The sequence below is a fragment of the Eschrichtius robustus genome, chromosome X (assembly GCF_028021215.1).
Source record: "Eschrichtius robustus isolate mEscRob2 chromosome X, mEscRob2.pri, whole genome shotgun sequence".
Taxonomy (NCBI): Eukaryota; Metazoa; Chordata; class Mammalia; order Artiodactyla; family Eschrichtiidae; genus Eschrichtius; species Eschrichtius robustus.
The window spans coordinates 92,512,744-92,528,232 of NC_090845.1; the positions used below are offsets into that span (position 1 = coordinate 92,512,744).

Genomic DNA, 15,489 nt, shown 5'->3' on the forward strand with positions numbered 1-15,489 from the left:
TGTGTATGTGTTAAAAAAAAAAGATTGAGAAGCCCTGCTCTTTTCCTTTTAAGTCAGTTCCACTGAGATGGTAGTGGTGGGTTGCTAGGCAACCCTGATTAAGCATCCCTTGGTGTTTCCACTTTGCCACATACTAAAAGGTCATCCTATTTCATTCACCATCTCCCAGTCCCACTGTGCCCCCAGGGATGTTAAGTGCTACAGAAATCCGTAGTGAGATAATGACAAGGGAGGTCCACGAAGGACTTTGGACCATCAAAAGAAAAGGACACCTTAAGCAGCAGGAAGAAAGTCTTGTTAACAATACATGTGTCAACAATACGCCTTAAATATCTGTGGAATCCATCCACTTGCTATCCTGGCTCATCTGAAGGAGTGCAACAGTTTCCCTAAACGGTCTCCCTGCATCTACACTTGCCACCTCCAATCTGTTCTCCAAATAGCAGCCAGAATTTTGTTTTGAAAATGTAAGTCTGATCATATCACTCCTCTGCTTACAACTCTTCAGTGGTTCTCCATTATCCTTCCGATACAGTCAATGCTCCCCTTAGCATGACATCTAGCCCCTGCCTACTACTTCAGCCTTGTCTCGCCCCTTGCAATCTATGACCCTGCCATGATGATCAATTTCAGTTGTCTCCCAAGGAGATAATCTCCCTCTGTATCTCTCCTTTACCTCGATAACTTTTACTTAAACGTTCACTTCAGATACCATATCCTCTGAGAAGTCTTCCCTATTCATCCTAGTCTGGGTTGGTTGCCCCTACTGTATGTGCTCAGGTTACCTACACCTTCTTAGCATCCATCAAATATATCTGGCTATTTCCTTCACTAGACTGTGAGCTCTTCAGTGGCAGGGACTGTTTCCATCGTGTTCACTGTTCCTAGCTGAGTGCCTGGCACATAGTAAGTATATTTTGAATTAATGAATGGATGGATGGTTTATATTCGTCTCTGCTGGCTTCTGTTTGCTCTCTTGGCCCTCCTTGTTACTACTTGCCCCAAGAGCTGTGAGCCATTTAGATTACAAGATTTTGAAAGAATTGGGTCCCTCCTCCCCACTGCAACTTTAGGTCTAATCTGTCAGTCTCTGGTAGAAACTTCCATTTAACCCTTCCATTATGCACTGAGCCACCTGCAGTTGTGTAGATCACGAACCTGGCAAAGAGACAGCCATGGGTGTCTTTGAGAGCCCTAGCCCTCATAAACGCAAAGAAGGAGTGGCTTCCGGGAGCATGGGGAATGGCCATCCCAGCTGAGTCCCCTTACAAAGCGAGCCTCTGCTGCTCTTATCCTGGACACTAGAGTTGTACTGGGGGTGGAATTGCTGTGGCTTTCAGAAGCCCCTGACCTGGCCCCACCTTTTTCCTTGGGGCTCCTATAAAATCTAATGTTGCACAAACTCAAGAGTGAGCGGAAGTTCCCTGACTTAGTCCCTTGCTCTGTGGGGCTGGCCAATGAAGCTATTTAGTTCGGGGTGCATGCCTACGTATTTTGCTTATTGGCCAATGAGGCCAAGAAACGGTCCCCAACATAGAGAACAGACTTGTGGTTGCCAAAGGGGAGGGGGTGGGGAAGGACTGGGAGTTTGGGATTAGCAGATGCAAACTGGTATATATAGAATGGATAAACAACAAGGTCATACTGTATAGCACAGGGAACTACATTCAATATCCTGTGATAAACCATAATGGAAAAGAATATGAAAAAAGGATGCCTCTATGTGTATAACTGAGTCACTTTGCTGTACAGCAGAGATTGACACAACATTGTAAATCAACTATACTTCAATAAAAATATATATACGTAAAAAGAAAAGGTCATCAAAATCTGATAAGGCATCAAATACTGCAACCCCCACCCCAAATCAAACCAAATCAAACAATCCTCCAACAAAGTCCATTTTTTCCATAAGAGAAAACAAAGTGATTCCTGGGAGCAGGTGGATTGTGTTTGCTCACAGGAGGGGATTGGAGGAAGAAGTTCTCTCAGCAAGAATAAGGCATAAATTGCAGCACTTCCCTGAGATAGAGGAGAATCTCCTTCTTGTGTGGCAGTGGCAATAAACAAGGGCAGGGTTCTTAGGTCTGAACTACTTTTCTGCCTCTGGCTTTCATACAAGGCCACTACCGAAGCCCCACCTGGCCCTGAAGCCCTCGCCTAAGCCCAGTCTGCCTCTCAGAGCCTCTTCAATATCCGTGTCCATTTAGAAAATACATTTACAGGCCTACCTCGGAGATATTGTGGGTTCGGTTCCAGATCACTGCAATAAAGCAGATATTGCAATAAAGCGAATCACATAAATCTTTTGGTTTCCCAGTGCATATAAAAGCTATGTTGACACTACACTGTAGTCTCTAGTAAGTGTGTAATAGCATTATGTCTAAAAAAACAATGTGTATACCTTAATTAAAAAATACTTTTTGCTAAAAAAATGCTAACCATCATCTGACAACGCAAGGTTGCCACAAACCTTCAAGTCGTTAAAAAACGCAGTATCTGCGAAGTGCAATAAAACGAAGTATGCTTGTATAGGAAGTGATCTCTGACAACGTCCCCTAGGACATTAGATCCTAATCTGAGTTTTGTCACTATTTATCCCTAGAGGGCTTAGGACCACCTCAAAGGTTTCCTGGTGACTCAAAAATAATTGGAAACATCACCAGCTGCTTTAGGCCTAGGTCTACCACCCAGTTCTTTCTACCTAGACCCCTAATAATTATAACAATAGTTAACATTTATTGAGCGGTTATTATGTACCAAACACTGTTCTCTGTGTTAATACATTATCTTATTTATTACTTGCAATAACCCTATGGAAGAGGTAATATTTCCATGTTACAGGTGAGGAGACTGAGATGTTAAGGAATTTACCTAAGATCACCACTAGTAAATGACAAGGCAGGGACTTAAATCAAAATCTACCTGACTCTATTCTCTTACTCTTAACCACTATTACCCCCACCCCCACCTCCCCACCATATAGCAAATTTGTAAATTCACTCTGGGTGTCTGGATTACCCCCTGTTTAAGTCCCCAGTAAAAATCTTCTTAAAAATAAACACTGGGAGATGGGCGATCACAGGGCCTGGTTTCCATCAATACAGAGCAAGAGGGAATATATTCACTGGAAGATCTGCAAAAGCTGTGTTGTTTTGGTTTCCCATTATTTCTCCGTGGCCTAGTACAGTGCCTGGTACATAGTACGTGCTCAGTAAATATTTATTGAATGAATGAATGAGTTTGCTCCCTGATTTTCTCAGAGCCTTGCTGACTGTAAGGACATTGAGGTGACAACCTCTAAATTCTGCACATGAAGACATGAGGCAGGGAGAACCTAGGCCTAGTTCCATCAGCACAAATCTCTCTGTGTAATCAAAATATCACCAGGCCTTAGGTGATCAAAGTCTACTGACTTTAATTGCTATTTGCTACCTCAAAGTTTTCTCACCCCAAAAGAAGGGACATTGTCTCTAGAGTTCTTTGTAATAGTATCCGATTTCCGACATAGCAAGAAACAGATGTCGGATTGTTTGATTGTTTCTTGTGAAGCATGACCTTGAGAAAGTCATTCTATCTCTCTGGGCTGTAATGCCCTCATCTGTACCGTGAGGGAGTGGGACTTTCTACTTGCTAAGGGTCTTTTAATCTTGGACATGCTAGTATTTCCTGATGAAAGTCAAAGTAAGTCAGCACTGTCTCTACTCGTTCCCCAGCCAGACAGCATCTGCAACCCAAGCCTCCACACTGTTAGCAATGTTGTTAGCGGTATGTTCTGGGGGAAGAGAATGCAGGCCACCTGCTCTTGCTCGATGGCTCTTCCCTACCTTAAATCCAAGGAAAATAGTCAGCAGGAGGGAACAGGGGATGAATGGGAAATGGGGAGCTCTATGGCAAGCAAGTTCCCTTGCATGTCTCTTCACCTTAGGCAAAGAGGCCCGGGAGCCGGAGCTCTGAGTTGTCATGGTGAGCACAGTGGTGATGCCTAGGCCCACCCGGGCAGGGGCAGCATCCATGTTGATCCAGAAGGAGACCCAGGACAGGATGACGATGAGTAGGCTGGGGATATACATCTGAATCAGATAGTAGCCCATCTGTCGTTCCAGGTGAAACTTTACCTCGATGCAGGTGAATTTCCCTGCAAGGAAAGAGGTGAGGTATCAGGCCCCAGGTCCCCAGCCTGCAGCTGAGCCTGAGAGGCAGGACTAGGGCAGCCCTATTTCTGTGGGCCAGCCTCTGGGCACCTAACCTGGGCCAAAAAATGAGCCTTTCGAAATGGCCCCAGGGAGCACCAGATGCATGTTTTGAGGAAACTCTCAGAGAAGCCACTGGGGACTTGACCTCTTGCTCCCAGCACTTTAGTTGCCAGCAGAAGGCCTTCCCCGTGACAGCACTGCAAGAGGATTAAGGGTGGGAGGGCTCCAGAGCCAGACTGTATGGCTTTGAATCCTGAACCTTCCACTCACTAGCTGTGTGACCTCAGGCAAAACACCTAAGCGTTTAAAGCTTCAGTTTCCTTGCCTGTAAAATAGAGTAACAACAATATCAATTCCATCATTGGGCAGTTGTAGGAATTAAATGAGATAATGTACTTGAGGTGTTGAGCACTAGGTAGCTGGTACTATTATCATGATGAACAAAACGAGCTTAGACTCCACTCAAATCTCAGCAGCCTAGCTTGTGTGTGCTGGGACCCTTGAAGCTCTCCGGCAACGATTCACTGAGATAAACACTGCCTGTGTCTTAAGCAAGTCAGAAGAGCAGGATAGCAAACATCTGGAAACAATGTCTAACAGAGACCAGCTCTGGACAGCAGGCAGCGGGTTCCCAGAAAGCATCTGGCAGCAGCATTCTATTCCACCCACAAAAAGTGCATTGGCCCCAGGCACGTGTACCAATGCTCGCCTCCTCTGCCAGCCATCTTCACTTTACCCTGCTTTCCACTCCCCAAGGCTAAGAAAACACAAGCTCAGAGCTTCTGGCAGCAGACGCTTAGGATAACCAAAGCAAAAAGCAGAGGATGTGTATATTATTATTTTATGTCTGATTCCTCAAGATTAGTGATTTCATCAATGACTGATTGTGGCTTTCACATGCCGTGTGATGCTGTGATCTCCTACTCTTCCCTGAGTCCACCCACCCTGGGCTTCTTGCCATGACATGTTTTGGCTAGGTATCCATATTTTCTTTCCTTTCTTTCCTTCCTTCCTTCCTTTTTTTTTTTTTTTTTTTTTGGTGATAGCAGTTTTGTTTTCAATGACAAAATTAACACTTGTTTAGCACCGAACGAAAGTGCGAAGTAGAGAAAGAATAATAATATTCATAAGCTGACATTTGTCAAGCCCCTACTAAGTGCCCTGACTTTATATAGTTTATCTCATTTAAATCGCATAGCAACTCTTTGGGGCAGGTAAAATTATTATTTCCCATTTTACAGACAGGGATACTGAGGCTCAAAGAGATTAAGTTATGTTGCTCAAGGGCACCCGACTAGTAAATGGTGCAGCCAGAATTCAAACTCAGCTCTATCTGACTCGAGTTCTTGCTCTTATCTGTTGTATCATACTGCTTTAGAAACGCTTAGTGCTATTTCCTTCCAGAGTTTTTAAACACATGCTTTTGGTTTGTTTCTTTCATCACAATAGAATCATTCTGTGTATACAACTTTGAATCTTAGCCTTTTCCACTTGAAGTTTCCCATGTTAATATAAGCACCTTGCAAGCGTTCTTTTAAACATCTGGATAATATCCCACTAAGCAGATGCGCTATGTAATTTACTTAACTTCCACCCTATTGGTGGCTATTTAGAGCAGTTCCAAGATTTTGCTAGTATAAACCGTGACCCAGGAAGCCTCTTGGGGTCTAAAGTCAATATGATATTTTGGAATATTTCCTTATAATAAATTCCAGGCAGTGGAATTCCTGGATCAACAGGTTGGGAAACAAATTTAGCTTCCAGACTAAAGATCTCCCCTCTTCAGCTTGTGGCCTCTATCTCAGGGTCATAGCTCTTCACAGCCAAATTGCCGGGGGAAATGAGGAGCCAGCAGCGATTAGGGAAGCTGCAGGGGGCAGACGATCAGGCTGGAAAACCAGCTCCTCTCCATTTCCTGGCACGCTTTTCACACCTGGGAAACCAAGCCAGTTCATGAGAGTTGGGCAGTGGGGACAGTGGTAGGAGGTGTGGACGGTAAGCCAGCTGGTGACCTGAATTCTGTTCTCTCCTGGTTCAGTGTACTCATTGACTACTCCCAGATGTAGATTCCCCACTTTCCACATGAAGTTGGCCCCAGGACAGGTGGAACACTCCTGCCACTCACTGGCACAGGACCATTTGTTCTGCAGCGTGTGATAGGGACAAGAACAAGGGCTTTGGCATTAGACAGATCTGGATTTGAATTCTAAATCAGCCATTTACTAGCTGTGTGACTTGGACAACTGATTCAACTTCTTAGCACCTCAGTTTTCTCTTTCTGAGAAATGGGGCTGATCACCCCTACCATAATGAGATAAGACATACGAAGCACTTAGCACCACATCTGGTACAGATTGGACCTTCAGTAGAGGCCAGCTGCCTTGCCCCTTTCCCTCCCATCTGGAGGCCCTCTTGTGGCCCACAGCCAGTAAAGATCTTGGGTTTTTACCTGTGTTGTAGCGCTTGGTACAATAGCCTAGATCCTTCTCATCCCGCAAGACAAACTGGGGCAGAGTCAACCCCTCAGCCACTTGGACAGCAGGAGCATCTTCCAGCCACTCAAACACGAGGTCATTCATGGTGTAGCCAACTGAAAGTGACAGAGATGGCAGAGGACTGCAGAGTGTGGTGGTTGGACAGGGGTAGGGAGAGGGTTAGAACTGGCAGGAAAGAACAAATGAGGAATAAGGCCTGGGTTTTAGGAGTTTCATGCTCATCTTGGAAAGGAAAACCATTCGGAAGAGGGTCAATTGCCTCATGGGCCCAGCCTAAGTGGGTAAATCAGATAGATTCCAGATTCCTCTCCTACCTAGTTCTCAAGCTTTAGAAAGGCCCAAAGAGAAATTATTCTGGCGGACCTAGAAAGCACGTCAAAAGGCTTGGAAAGATGTCAAGGAAACCAGCTGGGAACCTCCTGCCCCATCTCAAACCCAGGGGAGTAAGCATGTGTACCGACCACATGTCTTGAGCTGAGCCAGCCTCAGAGCTGGGGCTTCTGCCACCTCACTCCAGGGAGGAAAGAGCTATTTATACCTTGCCAGTCATGCATGGGACAATGTGCATACCACAGACTCCCAGCCAGAGTCCTGACCTGGGGCAAATTGAGAGCTAACATTGAAAATGCCAAGTTGCTCACAGATAGCTAGCAGTCCGCGAAGGCTCTTGCCACATAGATGACTATACTCACACGTCGGGTAGAAATGGGAGCAGAAACACCAAGGCTCACGGATGTCCAGTGTAGGGCCTTGGCCCAGAGTAGCTTTGTGACTTTGGGCAAGTCACTTCCCCTTCTGTAAAATGCTCCACCTACTTTTCAGAGGGGGTAATGAGGACCTGGATGTGAAGGTGGTTTATGAACTCTAAAAAGCTGACCACATAGGACATATTCTATCCATTACTGTTATTATATGTTGGAAACAGCCTGACAAGACTTCTTCTTTGAGGATCAAATGGATATCTCCTGATGCCACAGTCTCACTGGCCCAGGAGATAGCAAAGGAATGGACATGGGCGATGGTCCAGCCTTGTTATCCTTTAGCTTCTCTGCACTTGGGGCAGCCTCTGCAGGCTGGCACCCCTGCCCTTGGTAGCCCTTGGCTGACCTTGCTATCCTGGGTACTGTCCTATGCCTAGAACTGTCCTCTCCCACCTCTCTACAAAAGCTATCTGTACACACTACTATATGTAAAATAGATAAACAACAAGGACCTACTGTATAGCACAGGGAACTATATTCAGTATCTTGTAATAACCTATAATGGAAAATGATCTGGAAAAGAACATATATATATATATATATATATATATATATATGTATATATCCGAATTATTTTGCTGTACACCTGAAATTAACACAACATTGTAACTATACTTCAGTTAAAAAAATTATGTGTTCACAAGGAATCAGGGTTCAAAGACTCCCCCCTTCCCTGCCAACTCTGGATTTTTATAGGCATCTTGAATGTCTTAACTCAGGGGAAGTAAAGGTAGAATTACTTCAGGCACTGTGAGAGGGAAATTATATCTGGACAGAGGAGGTACCCCTCAAATGACCCTCCACATCCAGCATAAGCACATTTGTATGTAAGGCTGGAGCCTTCCCATTCCCCGGCCCTGTGGGGCAGCCAGACCTGCCAATAGCGAGGGGATGGAAAAGCACACTGGGCTGAGTGTTAGCAAGCCCTGGCTTCTAGTCTCACCTGTGCCAAGAGCTCACTGTGTGTGCTTGGGGAAGTCCATCCCCACTCTGGGCTGCCCTTCTCCTGTCTGGAATATCATGGCATGGGGTTAACTAGCTGGTATCTCAGGCCTCACTCTGTGACTCTCTAGGGACACTTACAGCTCTCCAACTGCATCGTGCAGGTCTGGATATCCATGGGGAAGTTCTTCAGGTCCATTGGGCAGGATAAAATGAGAGTCAGCCTGGCAGGGACAGTAAGAAAGAAGTTAGGCCGGCTTACTGGGGCTCAGTACAGCACAGGGAACCCTCCGCCCACCCCTCAGCCTCTACCCCTTGCCCCAAGCTCTCCTGGCTGTACGCCAGCTGCACCTGATGCTGTAGAGCACGTTTCCATTCTTGAAGATGCGCAGCAACTTGTTGTCTGTGGTCACCTTGTGGAAACTGGCCCCTTTCTCATTGGCAAAGAACAGGTCTGGCTTCCAAATCGAGTCCAGCATGGAGGGATCGAGGTCCAGCGAGTCATCAGGATATTCTCGGTAGGCCAGGCGTGGGTCGTTCCACTGCTGCCGCAAGAAGACGTTCACCCGGTAGTCCTGAACAGAGATGGGCCCATCAGAGGCAGTGCTATTGCAGGGACCTAGCAAGCCTACCTGGGCAGGAGGGCCATGAGGAGAAAATGCTGGGAGCACATCTCAGGGGCAGTGGGCATTTTCCACTGGAGAAGGAACCTGCTTTGGGCTGATATGGCAAAGAAGGGAAGGGAAAAGACATTTATTAAGTACTTACTATGTGCCAGGCTCTCTGCTAAGTGCTTTCTTCATATGCATCATCTCACTTAAATCTCATGTCAACCCTGAGAGGAGGGTGCTGTTATGTTCCCCATTTTACAGATGAGGAAACTGAGACAAAGAGAGATTTGAGTAACCTGCTTAAGAGATGGTAGAGTCAGGGTTTGAACGCAGGTTTATCTGATTTCCAAGCCTGTGCTATGCATCAAGCTACCTTCCAAACTGGACCATCTGCTGCTTAGGCTAGTCTGCCTTTAGCCACTAAAACCCTGGGCTGGGGAAAGATAAACTCCCAGTGACCGACTTCGGACATCCCATGGCTTTAGCCATGACCCTGAAACAGGGAGAGGATGGCAGAGGGAGGAAAGTCTTGCTATCTGGTGGGCTTCACCCATTCACACTAGAGTGGAAGCGGGAGCAGGGCGATGCTTTACCATGGTAGTCTCGGTGATGGAGCTGAAACTGTTGATGAAGATGTTGCAGGGCATTCCCGGAATCTGGGAGAAGTTTCCAAGACTCCCTCCCTGAGCTTGAGGCCAGGGTACTGCTGGGAGAAGGCAGTGCCTGGCACACAGGCCCATGGATGATGGGGAGGGGACGCTCCTTCTGAGCTGTGAGAGCCAGCCCTGTACCTCCAGCCTCCTGGCCCTGAGGTAGGCAATGGGGGCTAGCTCTGCAGTATGTCCCCAAAAGAAGTGGGGAGGGAGGGGTTTTTTGTAGGATGAATGCTTCTTACCTTTAAAATTGGGCCGAATCCTGGCATCATATCCAGATGTTCGCCCCATAAGCTTGTCCAGGAAATCAGAGGGGGACATGGGCTGGGACACCTTGGTCCCAGATTTGACTTCTTCTTTTGCCAAGGCCACCCTGGACAGGAGAGATAAAGAATTAATAACTGAGATCAGTTGTATTCTGCCTTTATCACAGACCCTCTCCTTCCTTGTTCCCTCCCCACTTTGGCTGGTCTCTCCATCAGGCAGGAGGATTAGTAGATGGGTTTCTAGGTGCCCACTTGCAAAATGAGAAGTACAGAAACCCATAAGCCAACACAGCAGCTCAATAGTTAGTCCTAGAAGATTGCTTTCACATACATTAGATCTTTTTGCCCTCAAAATTCTCAGCGTGATGGGGGTGAAAACTGTTATTTCCATCTTATAGGTGAGAAAACTGAGGCTTCCAAAGGAGTAATCTGTGAGACTGTAAATTGGTGCAGCCACTGTGGAAAACAATGTGGAATTCCCTCAAAATATTAAAAGTTGAACTACCTTATGATCTAGCAATTCTACTTCTGGGTATTTATCCAAAGGAAACGAGATCACTATGTTGAAGAAATATCTGCACCCCCCCCCCATGTTCATAGCAGCATTATTTGCAATGGCCAAGACACGGAAATCACCCAAGTGTCCATCAATGGATGAATAGATAAAGAAGATGTGGTGTATATATACAATGGAATACTACTCAGCTATAGAAAAGAATGAAATAATGCCATTTGCAGCAACATGGATGGACTTGGAGGGTATTATGCTAAATGAAATAAATCAGACAGAGAAAGACAAATACCATATGATCTCATATGTGGAATCTATTAAACGGATAGATAGATAGATAGATAGATAGATCAACCGTCCAAAAGAAAAGTGACTCGCCCAAAGTCTCACAGCTGGTGAGTGACACAGGGCCCAGGACAAGGACTTGAACCCAAGGCTGAGGCCTCATCCAGTATTCTCTTTCTGAAGGTGCCTTGAACATACTCAAACAAGAGTGACAGAAATAATGTGGCTGTGGCACTGCTTTGCACATCTGGCCTAGCCAAGGGTGGGAAGGGCTCAAGGGCAATTTACACCCCTGAGAGTTGGTTTTAGTTGCTTGGCCTTCATGCTGATTCCTCAGGGGCTAGGACCCAGCTTCTGGAGAGGGCAGCTTGGCTTCTGGTGTTTGCCCCAGCAGGAAGCTATATTCTGAGCTGAACCTCAGTTCAGGGTTGTGGCAGCTGCAGGCAGGTAATCTCACCTTGGCAATAAAATAGGCAGGAAAGCAGGGCTCTAGAAGCATGGGAAAGCCTCCCAGTAAAGTGGCCATGCTGTGAAGGTCAACTCCCATCCTTTCTTCCTAAGAGCTTCATTTTGAGGAGGGGGCCAGTGTGCTTTGGCCTAGCCTAGAGGCCAGCCTCCTTCTCCCCTGACAAATTTCCCTCTAAGAGCAGCAAAGTTCCTTCCATATGCCTGCTTGTCTGCTTACCAGCCAATAGCTAGACCAGGGACCAGGAGCTCAGCAAGGGCTTGAGGGCAGGCGTGGGGCTCACACTGAGCTCAGGCTGGACTCCTGGCTGGGTCCTGTGGCTCCTGCTCCATCCTGCCGTCATCACCAGTGCTGCCACTACTGCTGCTGCAATGCTGGGGCTGGGAGGTGGGGTGACTGCTGTCCTTCTGGGTCTGAGTCTCCTTTGAACCAGTGAGCTCCTCTTTCCCAGTAAATCTATGTACCTGCCAGTGACTGATAGAATAATACAAATAGCTGAGGCACCATGCTAAACGCTTTATCTAGTATAGTTCTCACATCAGTCCTCTCAATAATCACTCTTATTATCCTCCAGCTATAGTTGAGGAGTGCAAAATGGAGTGACTTGTTCATGATCATACAGTTCCTAAATGGTAAAGCCGAGATTCCAACCCAGAGCTACTGACTTCAAAACTAAGTCCATCTACCGCAATACCATGATGCAAGCAGCCCAGGGCGGTCTGCCAAGGAACCAGAGTGGGGGAAGGTCAGTGGCAGCCGCACCCTGACCCTTAGAGTCTTGCTTCCTTGAATCCCATGAGCAGGAGGAAGCTCTTACCCTGGGAACAGAGGCCACCTTGGCCCCGAGCGGGGGTGGCCAGAGCAGGTGGCCTAAGCAGGCTCTGAAAACCCAAGGAGGCGGGTGCTGGTGCTGGTGCAAGCAGAAGTCCGTGGCTTCACCACGGGGCGTCCACACTGGCCAGGTGCTGCTGCTGGCCGCTTGTCACCTGCCTGCCGGGAGGCCACGTGGCCCTGCAGGTGGAGCAGCCAGACCCTTGCCACCGTCCTCAGCCTCACTCTCATGTCACCTCTCCCGCTAACTCCAGCCCCAGGACCCTGGGACTGGCTGTGGGCTCAGCTGTCTTGGGCCCCAACTGCAGTGACAGCCCCGCTTTTCCAGGGTTACCTTGTCTGCGGACCTGAAAGCAGAGTCACCGTGTGCGGCCTCTCCTTGCTCCCTTTCATTCCTGGAAAGTTCCAAACACTGGCAGGACTAGGGAGGTTCCAGAGCTGAAAATCTTTCTCATGGAAGGCCCTGGGGTGGGGTAAGGGGAGAACGCTGATTCTGCTACTGGGTACTTAAGTGACCTTGGCCAGGTCACTTGCCCTCTCTAGACCTCAGTTTCCGTAAATACAATGAAGGATTTGGTCTCAAGATTTCCTGGGCTTCCCTGGTGGCGCAGCGGTTGAGAATCTGCCTGCCAATGCAGGGGACACGGGTTCGAGCCCTGGTCTGGGAGGATCCCACATACCGCGGAGCGGCTGGGCCCATGAGTCACAACTACTGAGCCTGTGCGTCTGGAGCCTGTGCTCCGCAACAAGAGAGGCCGCGATAGTGAGAGGCCCGCGCACCGCGATGAAGAGTGGCCCCCACTTGCTGCAACTAGAGAAAGCCCTAGCACAGAAACGAAGACCCAACACAGCCATAAATAAATAAATAAAACAATTAAAAAAAAAGTGTTAAAGATTTCCTAAGGGCCTGCCTTGCTCTAATCACTCAAGTGGGAATGCTGCCACCAAAGCTTGGGCCTTGAGGCAACTTCCCCTCCAGCAGGGCCAGCAAGCATCAGCTGGGTGCCCCCTTCTGCCTGCATCCTCCTATCAACTCCAGCTGAGCTGCCATTGCACTTCGGGCTGCTTTTCACTCTGAAGAAGTTTATCACTGCCCCCCTCCCCAGCCACTGCATCCCTGCCTGATTGCCCCCTAATGTGTCCGCCAGCAGTGAGGCAGGAGGCTCCTGAGAGGCAAGCAGATCTTGGCGTGCTCCTTGAATGAAGAGGAGGAGGACGATACTGCGGTGGCACTCACCTGCCTCCACCTTGGGAGGCATTCTTCTGACCAGTTCAGCCCAAGGCACAGCCATCTTTCCTCCTCAGCTCACCCTATCCACCTAGAATGGCTCCTGGTCTAATGAGAAAGTGAGAATGGGTGGGAGGCCATTTACAAGGAGCCCAAAGCATGTCTTGCCCCCAAGCCCAGGAAATGATGGCCACTTAGTGCCCCTCCAGGGACAGTGAGCTGCCAGGTTCCCCCCGGGCAGGGTAAGGTGAGTGCAGAGGGCCAAGGTTTGGTCAGCCAAAATCATTCTGGTATGGTTTTGGGAAAATCCTTGCTCCTTGAAATCTCTTGGGTGAGCAGCTGGCAGATGTTGGTGTCATTTTTAAGGATCTGAGGAATGTGTGGCCAAGCTGGTAGGGAGATATAGGGTTGCATGGCAGGACAGATGGCTTCTGTCCCGGGGCTCACTCCCTAGCCCCTACCCTGGCCCAGGAAAGTCTCACCCATGCAGAAGCCTTCCCACCTGCTCTGGAGCTTTGACAGCCTTTATGAAAGTCTCCTGGGATCTGACTGGGGGAGGGTGTGTCCTGCCCTGCAGCCTTCCAGACTGTGGGCTTTTTGTAAACTTCAAGGAAACTGTGCCAGAGCCCCTGCTACCCCCGGCCGGTATTTGCATGCATCTCCTTCTCACCCCCACTCAGCTCACCTGAGGAGGACCTGCCCTGGCAGGGTCCAGAGGAGAAGGAAGGAGAGGGTTGCTGGAACAAGAGTTGTCATTCTGCGGGGACCCTGGAGTCCTTTCTCAGCCTGGCTGCCGAGGTGAGAGGGGGTATCCGGGCGGGAACGCCGAAAGTACAGAGCCTTCTTCCTACTTGGGCCACTTGCAAGGAACCCAAGGAGGGCCGGGCTAGGAGTTGCACGCTCTCTCCTCTTCTCTCTTCTCTGCCCCGTCCTTACCAGTCAGGGGCCAGAACTATTCCCCTGGAAGTGATCCTGACACAGATAACCTGCTCCTGCTCTGGCTCGCCTGGGTCTCCGGAGGGCCTCAGCCCTGCCTGCTGGGGTGCTGAAGGAGATTCTTTTTAGGCAGCAATCACTCTCTAAACCCTGGAGAGTCTTGGAGGGGAGGGAAGAGGGAGACTGTAGGAAGATGTTTCCCTCCCTCCCACCTCCCCCTGAGATGCACCCTCTGAAAGCAGCAATTTAAAGGCACAGTCGCCAGCAGCTGGAGTGGGGTTCCGAGCGAGCCTGTGTGCTGGGGAGGAGCTTGGGCTGCCGCTGCAGCCTGGAGAGGGCCGGAGGTGTTCTGTCTAGCTTCTAACTGTCCAGCTGGAGGAGTGCATGCAGGCTGCCCTGAATCCCCAACCTCCCCAACAGTTCCCCTTTTAGCCTGGAGCCAAGCTGTGGCCGAACTCTAAAGGCTTAATGATTTTTGTAAGGGGGAAAAAAACCTGAGAGGGTTTAGGCGGAGCCACTGGGTTTCCTCCAGCTGACAGCTTCAGGGCTGAGAGGAGATGAGGAGGAGGCAGAGGGCAGGGGTGGCTTTTCCTCAACCCTCTGGGTGGAGACACATGGGATGGATAAGGCAGAGGAACTTCAGAGTTCTCCTATGTCTGCCTGCCTATCAGTCTGTCCATCTGTCTGTCTGCATGACCCATCTTCATCCTTGTAGTTGTGCATCCTCTTTCCTGCCTGCTTACCTCCCTTAGCTCATCTCTGCTGAGCTTGGGGGGCTCTCTGAAACCCCCTTTCCCCAGCCTGGCTAGGCTGTGAGGAGGAATAGGTGTCGCTGGCAGGGGCAGGGCAGGCCTGGCACACAGCAGGCTTTGCAAGCTTCAGAGGAGTCAAGGGGGCCAAGAGCAATGACCCAGCAACCCCGAAGCCCAGGATGGAGTAGAGAGGCAGGGAGGGTGGGCTGGTCCCCATCCCCTTGCTTCTGCCCATTTGCTTATAGCATCCAGGTGCTTGAGCAGCTCTTTTCCTGTCGACCTTTCCCCAAACTTGCTCAAGCACCACCTGAACCCCTCAGGGACTTCCGCGAGTGCCTCCCTCCCTCCCTCCCTCTTTTTCCCTACTTTCTTCCTCTCTCTCTCCCTGAAGCTTTCCTTCATCTTTACTCTCTTCTTCTCTAATCTCCCTTCCTGTTTCTTTTCCGGGTCTCACCTTCTGTGTCTGTCTCCCCCTCTTCTTTCACCCTCACTTTCTCTCCATTCCTGTTTTCTCTCTCAACTTCCCATCATCTCCATTTTCTCACTCTCTCTTTTT

General features: G+C 48.8%; 1 protein-coding gene across 1 annotated transcript; it reads right to left on the reverse strand.

Annotated features, from left to right (window-relative positions):
- Positions 1 to 3,828: 3,828 nt before the first annotated feature.
- On the reverse strand, positions 3,829 to 14,001 carry LOC137756896 (glycine receptor subunit alpha-4-like). Its single transcript, XM_068533444.1, is given in 8 exon segments — positions 3,829 to 3,863; positions 3,866 to 4,138; positions 6,646 to 6,786; positions 8,536 to 8,618; positions 8,746 to 8,969; positions 9,599 to 9,684; positions 9,901 to 10,031; positions 13,931 to 14,001. Coding segments are annotated over 8 exon segments (1,044 nt in total).
- Positions 14,002 to 15,489: the final 1,488 nt, after the last annotated feature.